Genomic DNA, 16,761 nt, shown 5'->3' on the forward strand with positions numbered 1-16,761 from the left:
TATGACCCTTTGTTGAACTTCATGTCATTATTTTTGGACCTATATATTTGGACCTTTTAGATTTTATTAAAGTAAAATTCCGTCCTCTCTAAACTTATTGCTCAGAAAAAGAGAAATGTGCTATACCAATGGCTTTCCTTTTTCCTCAGAGTCTTAGGGGAATGGTTCCAAGGAGGTCCTGGTACGGGCTAGGGAGAGTGGGGATAGTAAGCCAAGTAAAGGGAACTCTAGCTTTCCTAATCAGATTCAACCAGAGCAGGTGTTTTTGTTTTATTTTATTTTACAAATTAAACTTCTGATACAATTTGAAGAAATAGTTCAGGACTTAAGAATAGTTTGTGAAAATCACTGAACTATTTATAATCCTTTATGGACCCTCCAGTTCCATGAATAAAACTTGTCTTAATTGTGGTGGTTTAATAATAAAGGAAGGAGAGAGGGGGAGATTCTGAATATAAAGCATTTAAGAATCAATATAGAGAGGTTTCAAACAACATACCAATTAGCTTTTCCTCCATTGGTTATCCACATCTTCTGACCATTAATAATGTACTCATCTCCTTTTTTTTCTGCTTTGGTCTTTATAGCAGCTACATCAGAGCCTGCTCCAGGTTCTGTTACACAGTAGGCCTTGAATATATGGAAACAAGAGAAAATAATTATATGTTAATTATTAAATTATGAACATTTAGAACCAGGAGGGTATTTTATTTTTTAAGTCAGTATTTTAAATACTTTAAAATACTTAACAATAAAATGTTCTTACAGAATCAAACTGCTCAAATGTAAGAACATTTAATATGTAATTTAAAACTAGATGTAGGATACCAATAAACCATATCAAAAATTACAATGTTAGGTATCTTCAACCAAGTTAAATAAATTTCACACGAACTCATTCAACCAAACATTTATTGAGTAGTATCCACCATTTACCAAGGAGGAGATGGAAAAGCCAGAGATGAAAGATATCCTGTCTTCAAGATTTTTACAATGTAGCAGTGGAGATGAATATTATATTGTAATTATATATCTAAGTATTAAAGTCACACACAATGGGCTTAAAAAACAATCTTAGCTTTAGGGTGTCAGAAAGCTTCCCAGAGGTGATGCTTAAATTAAGTCTCAAAAAGGAAAAGGAATTCTTAGGGGGTAAGGAAAAGGGGGAATGTGTATTCCAGGAAGAAGTAATACATATGCAATGATACCGAGATAAGAAGCAGGGTTACCCAGTGTTACAAAACAGGATTACCCAGTGTTACAGTGATACAAAAGTACCAGATTCTGTAACATCTATACTCTGTGCATGTAAGGGAATGGTAGAAATTAGTCTGGAAAGAAAGGAAGGGAACAGATGACAAAGAACACTTTATATTACACTAAGAAGTTAAAATTTTATCTGGTGGAAAAAGGGGAGCCTCTTAAGGCTCTTCAACAGATGTGTGACAAGATGTAAGCAGAATGGATAAAGGGAGTGGTGGAAGGCAAGCAATGGGTAGCTGAAGTTCATTCAAGTTTACTGAGTGACAGGTACTAGTAATACAAGGCCTAAAGACACAAGTTCCTTACCCTTAAGGTACTTATAGTCCAAAGAGAGAAACCTTAACAGTTAATTTTAATTCAAAGTAGTAAGGGTACATAGGGACATTAGAAATGACTACTTAGACCTGTAGGGGGTGGGAGGTGATGAGTGGTAAGGAAGATGAAAAGAAGAATAATAAGTAATACTCATTGAAGGAGATAAGTCTTTAAGGACAAATAAGTGAGGCAAGCAGATCCAGGCGTGGAAGAATGAAACAGCAGTTGTACAAGGCAAAGTACTAGCAGTTCAGTACTGGAATGTAAAGTATGAAACTGAAAGACATGAAAACAGGCTAAAAAGGCAGGCAGGGACCTGGTCCTGGAGGCTGAGGTGTATGCCATGCTAAGGAGAGCAGACTTTTATGCATTCAACAAAAGTTTATCAAACACTTGCTACTGTGCCACAGAACCTGGGCTTCAGAGAAATCCAGAGCAGCCTAGTGTGCAAAAGTGAGGAATATATATGCATTTTTCTGAGGATGTCAGATTCTAAAACAGGTTCACAAACTAAAAAAATATATATTAGATACCACTGCTATTGATGAAATGGAAACACAATGTTTTTGTAAATGCAGGAAAGTGATAGTTTTACATTTTAGATAGTTTATTATTACAGAAGTATAAAGGACAGATTTAAGGGGAGATAATAATAATAACAACTTTTTACTATCTTCCAGGTGCTGTTCTAAGTACTTGACTCATTTAAACCTCACAATAATCCTTATGACACAGGTACTAGGTATCTACATTTTATAAATAAGGAAACTGAGACAGTGAGGTTAAGTAATTTTCCCAAGGTCACAGATCTAGTAAGTGGCATAAATACCTACATAAGACTGGAGTTAGGGACACAAATTAGGCAAGAAAGCAAGCTTAAACTAAGAAGCAAGATAAGGCAAGAAGATAAGATGAAGTTTAGAACTGTGGTGTGAAATCCACAGGACACAATGACTAAATAGGATGTTGGGGAGCTAAAGAGGATGTTATGATGACTCAATTTCTTAGTTTAGGAAGCTTCCAATTAGGGATAATCTCGAAGAGAAGCAGTACTATAGAGTGGGAAGAAAATAATTTGGTTTGGGACACATTTCGTTTAAGATATTTGAGTCTAGCTAGGAAGAAATGTCTAATAGATAAGTTCATATAGGAGGGTAAAGGTCAGGGGAGAGATAAGGGCTGGAACTGGAGACTTAATAGACTACTCAGTGAATATACCAAAACTTAACACGAGATGGAGACTGATTTGACAATTTAAGTCAAGAGTAAGCTTTATGTAAATCAACAGTGCTAATGCTATAAGCTATATTTATAAAAGAATAGTATCTACCTATCTTTGTGTTCCTTACACAATTCTTGGATGACACCTTTGGTCCAGAAGACCTTAATTAAGAAGAAAATACAGATTTATGGGAAAGAGACCTGGAAAATCTCAAAGAGACACATCTTTATTGCAACCCTCTGGATCTGTGAGAGAGAACAGGGCCCAGAAGGATCAGCTCTGGACTTGCTCCAACTCGAGGCTTTCAGTACCTCCCTTCTCTTCAAGCTCCCCACTCAGCCCAACATTTTAATCTTTCAGTCTTTCTCCCTCCTTCATCGTCCTCTGTTTATTCACCTTTTCCATTCCCTTGTCTCATTTTCTCATTCTTTCTGATTGCCCTGCTCTCTCACACTCACATCCCCTCATGGATCATCTTTCTGTTGGAAACTATACTGATGGCCTATTTCCAAGAGCAGCAGGTTTGAATCAACTCCAGTTTAAAATGAAGGTGGGTGGTGGGGGCAAGGCCAGGAGGGGATATTAAAAAAAAAAAAGTATCTAAAATAAGAGTGATGGAACCATGCTACTCTGTACTCATCAGACCATCCTAGAGTACTATATTTAGCTCTATAATAATATTTTTGAGTCAGTGATTACTAAGAAGGCGGTGGGACTTTACTGTGCTGTATGAAGAAAAGATGAAAAAATTGGGGCTAATTTGCTTAGAAAAGGTATGATCCACATGACAGCCATATTAAAATACCTGAAGGGCTATACAGCCAAGGGAGAGGATTTGAATTGATAGGAGAAAACTAGTGTGAAATTATTCAAACTTATTGAACACCTATTATGGTATCAGGTGGTGAAATTATAAAAGGAAATGACACAATCCTTTCCCTCAGGAGCATGCAATCTAGAAGAGCTTTCTAACAGTCAGGGACACTCCCAAATGGAGCTGCTTCAGGAAGTTGAGACTCCTAAACATGAAAACATGAGCTAGATGGCCTTTTCACAGGTGTGCTATAGAGGAGATTCAGGTGTCATGTAGGTTAACTGCATTACTCTTCTACCTAGATGTTCAAAGATGTTTTCAGCATCACAACAAAAAAAGTATTATACAAATGAACTGTCCAGAAAAGATAACTCTTTAAAGTACCAAAATTTTATTTTAAGTAACTGTGGGAATTTCTTTTTCTCTGAAATATGCTATTAGACATTCCTCTGCTTTATAATGAGGCATAGTTTTTATTTTTTTAAACTTTTTCATAAATTTATTTTATTCTTACTTATTTTTGGCTGTGTTGGGTCTTTGTTGCTGCACGCGGGCTTTCTCTAGTTGCGGCGAGCGGGGGCTACTCTTCACTGCAGTGCACGGGCTTCTCATTGCGGTGGCTTCTCTTGTTGCGGAGCACGGGCTCTAGGCATGAGGGCTTCAGTAGTTGTGGCTCGCAGGCTCGAGAGCACAGGCTCAGTAGTTGTGGCGCACGGGCTTAACTGTTCCACGGCATGTGGGATCTTCCCAGACCACGGCTCAAACTCGTGTCCCCTGCGTTGGCAGGCGGATTCTTAACCAATGTGCCACCAGTGAAGCCCAAGGCATAGTTTTTAGAACTTACGAAGTGTATGAGTTTGTGTTTTTCTATGCAAAATGGCTGGTTCTTCAGAGTTGTTCTTGTCTTATTTGATTGTTTCCTAGTAAGTAAAATTAATTTTATAATGCTCTTTCAGCAGAAGCCATTTTTGTTTCCAGTGCAACTTGTTCTCTTAAGTCAAGCAAATTAGTAACATTCTTTTATGCATAATTATTTATTTATGAAGAATTTATTATTTACTTAATTTGCAAAATTCTACGAATTCTATAATTCTATGAATAATACATTTTGGGTAAGGATCTAAGGGTCTACCAGATTGTTAAACTTATGAGCAGGAACCCAGTTTTGGTGGGGGTTTTTTTGGTTTATTTTTTTTTTTGAGGGGGGCTACGTTGGGTCTTCGTTGCTGTGCACAGGCTTCCTCCAGTTGCAGCAAGCGGGGGCTACTCTTTGTTGCGGTGTGCGGGCTTCTCATTGTGGTGGCTTCTCTTTCTTGCAGAGCACAGCCCCTAGGCACATGGGCTGCAGTAGTTGTGGCACGCGGGCTCAGTAGTTGTGGCTCGCCAGCTCTAGAGCGCAGGCTCAGTAGTTGTGGCACACAGGCTTAGCTGCTCCGCAGCATGCGGGATCTTCCCGGACCAGGGCTTGAACCCGTGTCCCCTGCTTTGGCAGGCGGATTCTTAACCACTGTGCTACCAGGGAAGTCCCAGGAGCCCAGTTTTATTCACTGTTTTATTCCAAGTCCAGCTGGTACACAGTATTCAAATATTTAAAAGAATGAGTAGATTATACTTTTCTTTATTAGTGATGATACCACCACCTTATCTTTGTATAGTTTACTGAACAATTTTGCATTCATTCTCTACTAATTTTTTCTTTTTTGCCTTACACTCTAAAGTGACTGGAGGTAGTTCATATAACGCATGTTTTTTAAAAAATCAGGAATGAAGTGAAAATAAAGATAAACCGGAAAGAATAATATACTACAACACATGCTTCGAGGTTCAAATAATTACTAATGGAGGACTATAAAATAGGCTCTGTGCTTCCTACTTACCAAAACAATAAAAATACTATACTGTAGTTACAAGTGTAAACTGCCCATAAGCTGAAGTCTGGCATATGCAGGGAATTCAGATATTGAGTAGATGAATGGATGAATGAATGGCAGTTAAAGAAAAACAAAGTATCCCCTGGCCATTAGGTATGAAAGAAATTTCTCTACTATATTTTTGCAAAAGGGACACTATGTGAAGATATTCTTATAAAAACATAAGCATTTTGTTTTACCTTTACAATATCCTTTTTAGATGTTATACGACCAAAATAGGTGTGTATAACAATACAGAAGAAAATACAGGAGAGACTTTGAGGCTAAGTAACTATATAAGATCATATTGCTATTATATGGCTTGAAGCCAGGTCTTGGGACCCCAAGTTCAGTGTTCAGTTACATTTCAGCTACTTCTCAGTTCTACTGGAAATGCATGGTTTTATGACAAGAGTTTTCTTTACCATTGTTATGCTTTTTCAGACACTTCTGAGTTCTTAGACCATGTTTGGACAAGTAAGTTTACTGAATGTCTTGCCCATAACAAGCTTGTCCTAGTAGTCTAATACTTGTTTCCAGTTGTCTAATACTGCATATATTTTAGGTATATACTTTTTAAAAGATTTAATCCAATCTTTGAAAAAGAAATATGGTTTCTAACTTATTATTGATATTTTAATACTATATGTGTAATATATATGCAATAATACAATTAGTTTTGATTTTTAGAAAATGTTTTTGCACTAAGTGGTATTAAAAAATAATTATAGTATCACCCTGATTTATTTCTGTACTCACTTTCCTCAGCAAGAGTATAACTGATCACATGATCTGGTAAAAGATTAAGTCTTACGAACATGCACTAACACTGTAACTGTAAATTAAATCCAAAAACTTATCATCTTTTTCTGTATCAATTTTTACCATGACATTATTATTATTTTTTGTTGTTGTTGTTGTTGTTGTTGGCTGCGTCAGGTCTTAGTTGTGGTATGTGGGATCTTCGTTGAGGCATGTGGGATCTTTCATTGTGGCACACGGGCTTCTCTCTTGTTGTGGCATACAGGTTTTCTCTTCTCTAGTTGTGGAGCACAGGCCCCAGGACGTCTGGGCTCTGTCGTTGAGGCACGTGGGTTCCAGAGCACATGGGCTCTGTAGTTTGCAGCACGCAGGCTCTCTAGTTGAGGCACACGAGCTCAGTAGTTATGTCGCACGGGCTCAGTTGCCCTGCGGCACGTGGGATCTTAGTTCCCTGACCAGGGATCGAACCCACGTCCCCTGCATTGTAAGGTGGATTCTTTACCACTGGACCACCAGGGAAGTCCCCTACCATGACATTATTATTATTTTTTTTAATAAATTTATTTATTTATTTATTTATTTTTGGCTGCGTTGGGTCTTTGTTGCTACGTGCGGGCTTTTCTCTCGTTGCGTCGAGGAGGGGCTACTCTTCGTTGCGGTGCATGGGCTTCTCATCGCGGTGGCTTCTCTTGCTGCGGAGCACGGGCTCTAGGCACATGGGCTTCAGTAGTTGTGGTGCACGGGCTCAGTAGTTGGTTCGTGGGCTCTAGAGCGCAGGTTCAGTAGTTGTGGCACATGGGCTTAGTTGTACCGCAGCATGTGGAATCTTCCCGGACCAGGGCTCGAACCCATGTCCCCTGCATTGGCAGGCAGATTCCGCCACCAGGGAAGTCCGACATTATTTTTAAAAGCAAAAATCTAAGGAATTTAACTATTCAACAATAGGGAATAGTGAAATAATTTATAGTACATCAATTAGATAGCATATTATGTAGTCATAAATATCACAGTATTTAAAAAGAAGTAGAGCATAAGAAAATGCTCATTATGTTAAAAAGGATATAAAACTGCATATGTATGACCTTAATTGTGAAAAATACATCTGTATTTATTAAAAAATCTAATAGAGTATACAATAAGACAGTTACACCAGTTAACTTCATATCTGAGGGATTACAGATGTTTTTGTTCTTCTTCATACCTTTCTAAATCTTCTATACTATTTTTACAATCCAAAAGTTTTTTAAATATTAATTCTAAAAAGTTTAAGTAAAACACATTATATGTAGTATAATTTTATAAATATTATTGAGAGTTAACTGACTCTCAGTAGAAATTAATCAATATTTTTCATTAATATACCTATTGACTATTTTCATTTTCACCCTTGGCTTCATATTTTGAGTACATCAATTGCACTAGATACATATTTGAGTAATATTATGCACTAGAAGGGAGAAAATGTACAGTAAACCTTTATTAATTCAGAAGTTAGAATAATTTAGGGACTAGAGTGAATGTATTTTTACATATACTGAAGATATTAATAACAAAACTGCCAAAGAAATGTTTAAAATACCTGAACTACTTTTAAAGACTCTAATATTTTAGAAATACCTATTTATAAACAGTAAGATAATTACAAATATTCATATCAGTGTATAAGTTAGGTTCTCCAAAGCATCTCTATGCTACAATTTTTTAGCCTATTTCTAATATTATATACATTACAAGAAAAGAATCTGGATGTTTCACACAATTCTTAGACAATATTGAGAATTAGCCTACTAAGTAACTCTCACCTGTTGAAACAAATTGACAACTAAGTAGGAAATACATATAAATGTCTTCATTAGTTTACCTGAAATTTAGGTACCTGAAATAAATAAAAAACATTTATTTTCAAACACTACTTTCTACTCTTTCAGACCAATTCTCACAGTTAGCTCAAAATGATAACAATTTACTATATTTTGGTATCACAATCACACCCTAGACTGAAATCTGTTTGACTAATAACCAAAAGAAAGAAAAATCCTATGTAAAGACACTTTCAGAATAGAACTGCAGCATGCATGTGTGTAAAATGTGTAAGAATATCTTTCATAAAAAAATCCAATTTAGGGACTTCCCTGGCAGTCCAGTGGTTAAGACTCTGCGCTTCCACTGCAAGAGGCACAGATTTGATCCCTGGTTGGGGAACTAAGATCCCGCATGCCGCACGGCACGGCCAAAATAAATTCCAATTTAAAAATTTGTTGAGTAGTTCTCAGAAAATTAAATAAAATGTATAAATATCCTCCTGAAGTCACTCAGTCATTCAACAAACAAACTGTTATCTTTTCAGTCATATTAATTTCTTATTAGTTCAAAAAACTACTAGTTCAAACACCTACTGTCATGTATTCCATCTGAACTTCCTGACACAACCGCTCAGTTCTAGAGCTCCGGAGTGCTCCATTAAGTAGCTATTACTCTCCTGGAAATAAGCTAGAGGATTGTTATGATACTTTTCTGGCATCCCAGAAACATTATAAGTAGGTATCTTTCTTCTGGAAATAAGCAAGAGGATTATTTTATGACACTTTCTGGCATCCCAGAAACATCATTGTACCTAAATATGTCGCTTTTGCCTTAATGTGCTGTAGCCCAGTGTATACATACAGACTGAAAAGGAAAAAGAGCACACTTATTCACTTCTTTAAATGTGAAATAAAGCAGCAGCTACACATACTCACACACATCATTGGCTCCTCAGTCAGTCTCCCCAAATATTTCTTTTGTTGTTGATCATTTCCAGCAATAATAACAGGCATTTGCTATCAACCAAAGAAAAGTGATATTAAAAAAGCAAGATATTTTAAAATTAGGTATGTAAATTGAGATACTTAATTCAAAACATGAGAACTATTTTCCCCCAAGGGTGAGTCCAAAGAATTGGTCTTTATTCTGCCTCTAAGTTAGAGAGCTAAAACCACGAGGATATAAATCTATTAATCCAAGTATTTTCATAAAACAAAGTTATATAGGACTTGTTGGTAAAATAATATACAAAAATCTACTGTAGTAAGATGCACAAGTAGAGAATTAAATTTACGGACTTCCCTGGTGGCACAGTGGTTAAGAATCCGCCTGCCAATGCAGGGGACACAGGTTCGAGCCCTGGTCCGGGAAGATCCGACATGCCGCGGAGCAACTAAGCCCGTGTGCCACAACTACTGACCCTGTGCTCTAGAGCCCGTGAGTCACAACTACTGAGCCCGTGCACCACAACTACTGAAGCCCACGTGCCTAGAGCCCGTGCTCTGCAACAAGAGAAGCCATGCAATGAGAAGCCCACACACTGCAACGAAGAGTAGCCCCCACTCGCCGCAACTAGAGAAAGCCTGCACGCAGCAACGAAGACCCAATGCAGCCAAAAATAAACAAACAAACAAAAAAGAATTAAATTTACAATAAATGACATGGTATATATGATCAGGTGTCCTAAGAATTACTCACTAAATTTCAGCATTGCCAGCAGTGGCAGCAAGCCATCCCAATCCTTCTCCTGAATGCCCTTACCTAAGAATTGCCACTGAAGCCACAGCCAAAGTGTACAGTTTCCCCACAGAGACAGCTAGGACTCCGAGTACTAAAGACAACAGCCAGAATGATCAACTCATGGAAAAGAACTCCAGGCTTCACTGCAGAATCTTGTGTTCCTTTTTAAAGAAAACTGTGTTCCACCAGCTAACCTAACTTAGCAGTACTGTTTCATTAACAACAGCTCAGTTAAGCAATTCATTTTCTAGGTAACTTACCCCCAGAGAATTTCCTTCAATAGCAGTCTGAACCCCTGTACATCCATAAGCCATTTCTTCAGTAATTAGACAGCTATCAAAAGTTCCAAGTCCAAGACCTCCTACAGTATCAAAATGTTTTAAGAGCCCATTATAATATACAGCACACCTCAACAGAAATAAGGGTGAACTATTTAAATTACTTCCAATATAACCTAATTGATTTTAACAGCAAATTTGCAAATACAGTATCTATAACACTAGAAACTAAAAGTTTTCTGGCTAGTACAGTAACAAAGTATACTTCTCTAAAATAAGTTTTAAAATTTCAAAAAATTCTCTTACTATTTGTAATCTGGACCTGTCTTCCTGTTTCAGCTTGATTTTGTAAAAACTTGATTCAACTCTGCTAAAATTTTAACCTTTTGATTGACGAAAGGAGTGAAAGGAAAGTCTCAATAAAATGTAAAATCAAAGGTAGAATTAAAATGCAACAAATCAACTAACTGTAGAGAGAGAAGTTACCAAGGATTAGGATCAAGTTAACATCGGAACCAGTTATAAAGAAGGAAGAATGCCTCTAAGTGTTGAGTACAAGGCTTCTAAAAGCTGACAAATACTGAAGTCTGAACAGGGGCACAAAGGTAGAAAGCCATTTAATGGCAACAAATATCTGAAAGAATGACTGAATAGAATTTCAAAATTCTTCTTGTACATAGGCATTCTAGGATTAAAAATGTAAAGAAAGCTTACCACAATTTTCTGGAATGTGTGTATTCAATAAACCAAGTTCCCAGGCTCTTTTAATTAGTGGGACAGGGTACTGAAAGAAAAAAATAATAATAAAGATAAAAGCCAGTTATATTTAAAATTTGTTTATATTTAAAATCTTGTAAAATATGTCAAAGACTTTTCTCTCCTTAAAATGCATAAACCTACCTCGCCAGTCTTATCATATTCTGCAGCAACTGGGATGATTTCCTCCCTGGCAAATTTACGAGCAGTAGCTTGAAATTCTTTCTGCTGTTCAGTGAACGCTAAGGGAAAGTTATTTAGAAAACATTAAAATAGGACAATGAGTTGAGGGAAATGAAGTATGTGGAAATTTATATTTATAATGGAGACTTTAAACCTTGATAACAAGAAAGTCAGACTACAATGTGCCTTCAGACTAATCAAGATTTCACTGTGCTATATGAATAAATCTATATCAATACTCATGCCAAAAAGGTAGGTAAGATTTCTAGCTTTTACAAATGAGTAACAGATATAAACTTGAGTTTTCCTCTTCCAAGTGTTAAGGTAAAAACAATTTTTCTTACTTATTATTAGTTCCAAAGCAGACTCATCAAACGTTGACTAACACTGAAATAAAACTAATACATATGACAATGCCCTGATCTCAAGAATCAATCTAATTAGGGAGATAAGACATGACCAGTGACCATAAACCAATAAAAGTTGTTCCAAAATATCATATAATACTAATATCGTAATTTCAATTTTACTCCCTCTTTAAACTCAGATAATTTAAGTTTATAAATTAGCACAAAGCAACTGGCAAAAGTGGTGGGAAAGCTTCTCCAATTAATGAAGTGAATAGGGTGACTGGACCGAGGACAGAAGCCAATTACCACCATACTTTTTAAAATCCATACTATCAAAGGATAGGTAAAATTTTAAAAAGATATAGGGTATTTCAGGCAAGAAGAATGAGAAAAAAGGCAGAAAGGCAAGAATGAGCAAGAATGTTTAGGAGTATAGTAATCATTTCTATAGGGATGTATGAAATAAAATGTAAAAGACATTAGAAATTCGGTGTTGAATCTCTCATTGTACAAATAAGGAAACAAAAGCCCAGACTGAGGAAACGATAGCCCCAGAGTCTTACAATGAATTAGCAATAAAAGTATACTTAGCGTTTCAGTCTAGTGTTCTCTACATCACAACTTTACTTCTAAAATTGGGGCCAATTCGTATCAAAATTGTGAGTGGGTAAAGGGGAGGGAAGGCAAGGATCTATTAAGTATTATTTGAGAACCTACTTTGATCCAGTTACTATGTGCTAGGACTTCACATGTGTCATATAATTTAATCTTCAAATAAATCCTGTGTTGTAAATATTATCCCCATTTTATAGCTAAACAACCAGGTGCAACTGGTCATAGGTGTTATCCTTATTCCTTTTCTTGAGCTCCACAATCTCCCTCCTAAACACTTATATCTATCTCATCTTCTGTCAGTCAGCAAACCACCATAGATTTCTCCTGCTAGTCTCTTACTATTGACTATGAATCTGTACATGACAAACTGAAACTAAAGAGCAACCATACCAAACCTATGCTAACATCTCAATAAGAAAATAAGATCCAGTGTCCCATACTGCTATCCTCATGCTGTTTCAAAATTTTCACTTAATTCTGTTAAAAAAAAAAAAACTTTATAAAGATGCCAACAATCTTAAAAAATAAAATAAAAACCAAAAATGATAACCCTAGGGAGTTTTGAGTTTGTTATTTCTACCTGGGTGTGAGTTAATTATCTCAGCTGCCTTTTAACTATTTTCTGAGACCAAGTGAACTGAGAAAATGGGTTTTTAACTAGAGGAAAGGTAATAATTTTGAAGCAAGAAGCACTATAGGGGGCAAAGGATGCTGAAGAAAGGGATTATTTTTCAAATTTTTTGCCGGGGTGGGGGTCTTCATTTTAGAGAGAAAGGGGAAGCAAAATCTTATTCCTTTTCCCTCCGACACCACATGGCTCTCTGATCCCAAAACTGAGAACCACATCTACTAGCACCAAACTGCAGTTCAGATATATTATGGACAAAACAGGCTCTGGCTTATTAGCAGGCACCTAGCACTTTGTATCTAATAAGTGTTTAAGAAGTATTTATTGCATTCATTTCTAAGTTGAAGACCAGTCATATGTAGCAGTGAATTTGTTATTTACTTGGGGATATATACTTAATAAAAATGGCAGAAATATACATGTATGCTGCTAATACAGATTTATGTATAGGGTATTATGCTGGAGAAGAAAACAAGATCAGGAAGAATGGGTATGACTAACTGTGAACAATCTGTGGATGGTGATTGGTTCTATTCACTGACAGACATTACTAAGTTTGTTTACAAAAATATTCCAGATAAATACATATAAAAAGCTGCATACATACAACAAACAAAAGTTTAAAATCAAAACACAGAACAAATCATATACCAAAACTAAATCCTGATCCAGGTTCACGGTGCTGGACAGCTTTCGTATGTTGTGATCTCCAGTCAAAGCGAGAAAGACTTCTCAGTACCTGCAAAGAACAATTTTATTACAATAAATTTGATAAATTAAACATGAGTCAAATAGAATACTGACAACACAAGTGAGTAGAACAGCTTCTTTGACCATATTCAAGAACACAGTTTAAGTCATTACTTAAATGCCCTCAACCATAATTTGACTTCTGTATTAACCCAATTATCAGATATTGAACACCTATCATAAAGGAAATTCTTTTTTTAAAAAATGCAATGTGGAGAGATTGGTTCAAGATGGCGGAGTAGAAGGATGTGCGCTCACTCCCTCTTGCAAGAGCACCAGAATCACAACTAACTGCTGAACAATCGTCAACAGGAAGACACTGGAACTCACCAAAAAAGATACCCCACTACCAAAGACAAAGGAGAAGCCGCAATAAGATGGGAGGAGGGGCGCAAGCACAATAAAATCAAATCCCATAACCACTGGGTGGGTGACTCACAAATTGGAGAACAATTATACCACAGAAGTCCACCCACTGGAGTGAAGGTTTTGAGCCCCACATCAGGCTTCTCAATCAGAGGGTCCAGCAACAAGAGGAGGAATTCCCAGAGAATCAGACTTTGAAGGCTAGCAGGATTTGATTGCAGGATTTCAACAGGACTGGGTGAAACAGAGACTCCACTCTTGGAGGGCACAAAGTAGTGTGCACATCAGGACCCGGGGAAGGAGAAGTGACCCCGTAGGAGACTGAACCAGACCTACCTGCTACTGTTGGAGGGTCTCCTGCAGACGTGGGGGGTGGCTGTGGCTCACCACGGGGACAAGGACACTGGCAGCAGTTCTGGGAAGTACTCCTTGGTGTGAGCCCTCCTGGAGTCGCCATTAACCCCACCAAAGAGCAAGGTAGGTGCCAGTGCTGAGTCGCCTCAGGCCAAACAACCAACAGGGAGGGAACTCAGCCACACCCATCAGCAGACAAGTGGATTAAAGTTTTACTGAGCTCTGCCCACCAGAGCAACAACCAGCTCTACCCACCACCAGTCCCTCCCATCAGAAAGCTGGCACAAGCCTCTTAGATAGCCTCATCCACCAGAGGGCAGACAGCAGAAGCAAGAAGAACTATAATTCTGTAACCTGTGGAACGAAAACCACATTCACAGAAAGACAAAATGAAAAGGCAGAAGACTATGTATCAGATGAAGGAACAAGACAAAACCCCAGAAAAACAACTAAATGATGTGGAGATAGGCAATCTTCCAGAAAAAGAATTCAGAATAATGACAGTGAAGATGATCCAGGACCTCGGAAAAAGAATGGCAGCAAAGATCAAGAAGATGCAAGAAATGTTTAACAAAGACCTAGACGAATTAAAGAACAAACACCTAGAAGAATTAAAGAACAAACAAACAGAGATGAACAATACAATAACTGAAATGAAAAATACACTAGAAGGAATCAATAGCAGAATAACTGAGGCAGAAGAACGGATAAGTGACCTGGAAGACAGAATGGTGGAATTCACTGCAGCAGAAAGAATAAAAAAAAAGAATGAAAAGAAATGAAGACAGCCTAAGAGACCTCTGGGACAACATTAAACGCAACAACATTTGCATTATAGGGTTCCCAGAAGGAGAAGAGAGAGAAAGGACCCGAGAAAATATTTGAAGAGATTATAGTCGAAAACTTCCCTAACATGGGAAAGGAAATAGCCACCCAAGTCCAGGAAGCCACCCAACTCCAGGAAATAGCCACCTAAGTCCAGGAAGCATCCAAGTCCCAGGCAGGATAAACCCAAGAAGAAACACGCCGAGACACACAGTAATCAAACTGACAAAAATTAAGAAAAAGAAAAATTATTGAAAGGAACAAGGGAAAAACGACAAACAATATACAAAGGAACTCCCATAAGCTTAACAGCTGATTTCTTAGCAGAAACTCTACAAGCCAAAAGGGAGTGGCATGATATATTTAAAGGGATGAAAGGGAAGCACCTATAACCAAGATTACTCTACCCAGCAAGGATCTCATTCAGATTCAACGGTGAAATCAAAAGCTTTACAGACAAGCAAAAGCTAAGAGAATTCAGCAGCACCAAACCAGCTCTACAACAAATGCTAAAGGAACTTCTCTAAGTGGGAAACACAGAAAAGAAAAGGTCCTACAAAAACAAACGCAAAACAATTAAGAAAATGGTAATAGGAACATACATTTCGATAATCACCTTAAATGTGAATGGATTTAATGCTCCAACCAAAAGACACAGGCTCGTTGAATGGATACAAAAACAAGGCCCATGTATATGCTGTCTGCAAGAGACCCACTTCAGAACTAGGGACGCATACAGACTGAAAGTGAGGGGATGGAAAAAGATATTCCATGCAAATGGAAATCAAAAGAAAGCTGGAGTAGCAACACTCATATCAGATAAAATAGACTTTAAAATAAAGAATGTTACAAGAGACAAGGAAGGACACTACATAATGATCAAGGGATCAATCCAAGAAGAAGATATAACAATTATAAATATATATGGACCCAACATAGGAGCACCTCAATACATAAGGCAAATGCTAACAGCTATAAAAGAGGAAATCGACAATAACACAATAATAGTGGGGGACTTTAACACCTCACTTACACCAACGGACAGATCATCCAGAAAATTAATAAGGAAACACAAGACTTAAAAGACACAATAGACCAGATAGATTTAATTGATATTTATAGGACCATCTGAAAACAGCAGATTACACTTTCTTCTCAAGTGCTCACAGAACATTCTCCAGGATAGACCACATCTTGGGTCACAAATCAAGCCTCAGTAAATTTAAGAAAATTGAAATCATATCAAGCATCTTTTCCGACCACAACACTATGAGATTAGAAATAAATTACATGGAAAAAAAAAGTAAAAAACACAAACACATGGAGGCTAAACAATACATTACTAAATAACCAAGAGATCACTGAAGAAATCAAATAGAAAATCAAAAAATACCTAGAGACAAATGACAATGAACACAGGACGAACCAAAACCTATGGGATGCAGCAAAAGCAGTTCTAAGAGGGAAGTTTATAGCAATACAATCCTACCTCAAGAAACAAGAAAAATTTCAAATAAACAATCTAAACTTACACCTAAAGAAACTAGAGAAAGAAGAACAAACAAAACCCAAAGTTAGTAGAAGGAAAGAAATCATAAAGATCAGAGCAGAAATAAATGAAGTAGAAACAAAGAAAACAATACCAAAGATCAATAAAACAAAAAGCTGGTTCCTTGAGAAGACAAACAAAATTGATAAACCTTTAGCCAGACTCATCAAGAAAAAGAGGGAGAGGACTCAAATCAATAAAATTAGAAATGAAAAAGGAGAAGTTACAACAGACACCGCAGAAATACAAAGCAACATAAGAGACTACTACAAGAAACT

The 16,761-nt window shown here is 37.1% G+C and overlaps 1 protein-coding gene across 3 annotated transcripts in view; it reads right to left on the reverse strand.

The window, feature by feature from the left end:
- ACADM (acyl-CoA dehydrogenase medium chain) overlaps positions 1–16,761 on the reverse strand; it is a 47,895-nt gene that overhangs the window by 24,922 nt on the left and 6,212 nt on the right. For 2 of the 3 annotated variants that reach the window (XM_061186435.1, XM_061186436.1), the window contains exons 2-7: positions 13,291–13,378; positions 11,008–11,105; positions 10,822–10,891; positions 10,090–10,190; positions 9,025–9,105; positions 500–630 (exon numbers count right to left, since the gene is read on the reverse strand). In XM_061186435.1, coding sequence (XP_061042418.1) covers positions 500–630; positions 9,025–9,105; positions 10,090–10,190; positions 10,822–10,891; positions 11,008–11,105; positions 13,291–13,378 — 569 coding nt within the window. Of the gene's footprint in view, positions 1–499; positions 631–9,024; positions 9,106–10,089; positions 10,191–10,821; positions 10,892–11,007; positions 11,106–13,290; positions 13,379–16,761 lie in introns of those variants that run through there. The other variant, XM_061186437.1, reaches the window with a different exon arrangement.

Source organism: Eubalaena glacialis, chromosome 3, assembly GCF_028564815.1.
Source record: "Eubalaena glacialis isolate mEubGla1 chromosome 3, mEubGla1.1.hap2.+ XY, whole genome shotgun sequence".
NCBI classification, from domain to species: domain Eukaryota; kingdom Metazoa; phylum Chordata; class Mammalia; order Artiodactyla; family Balaenidae; genus Eubalaena; species Eubalaena glacialis.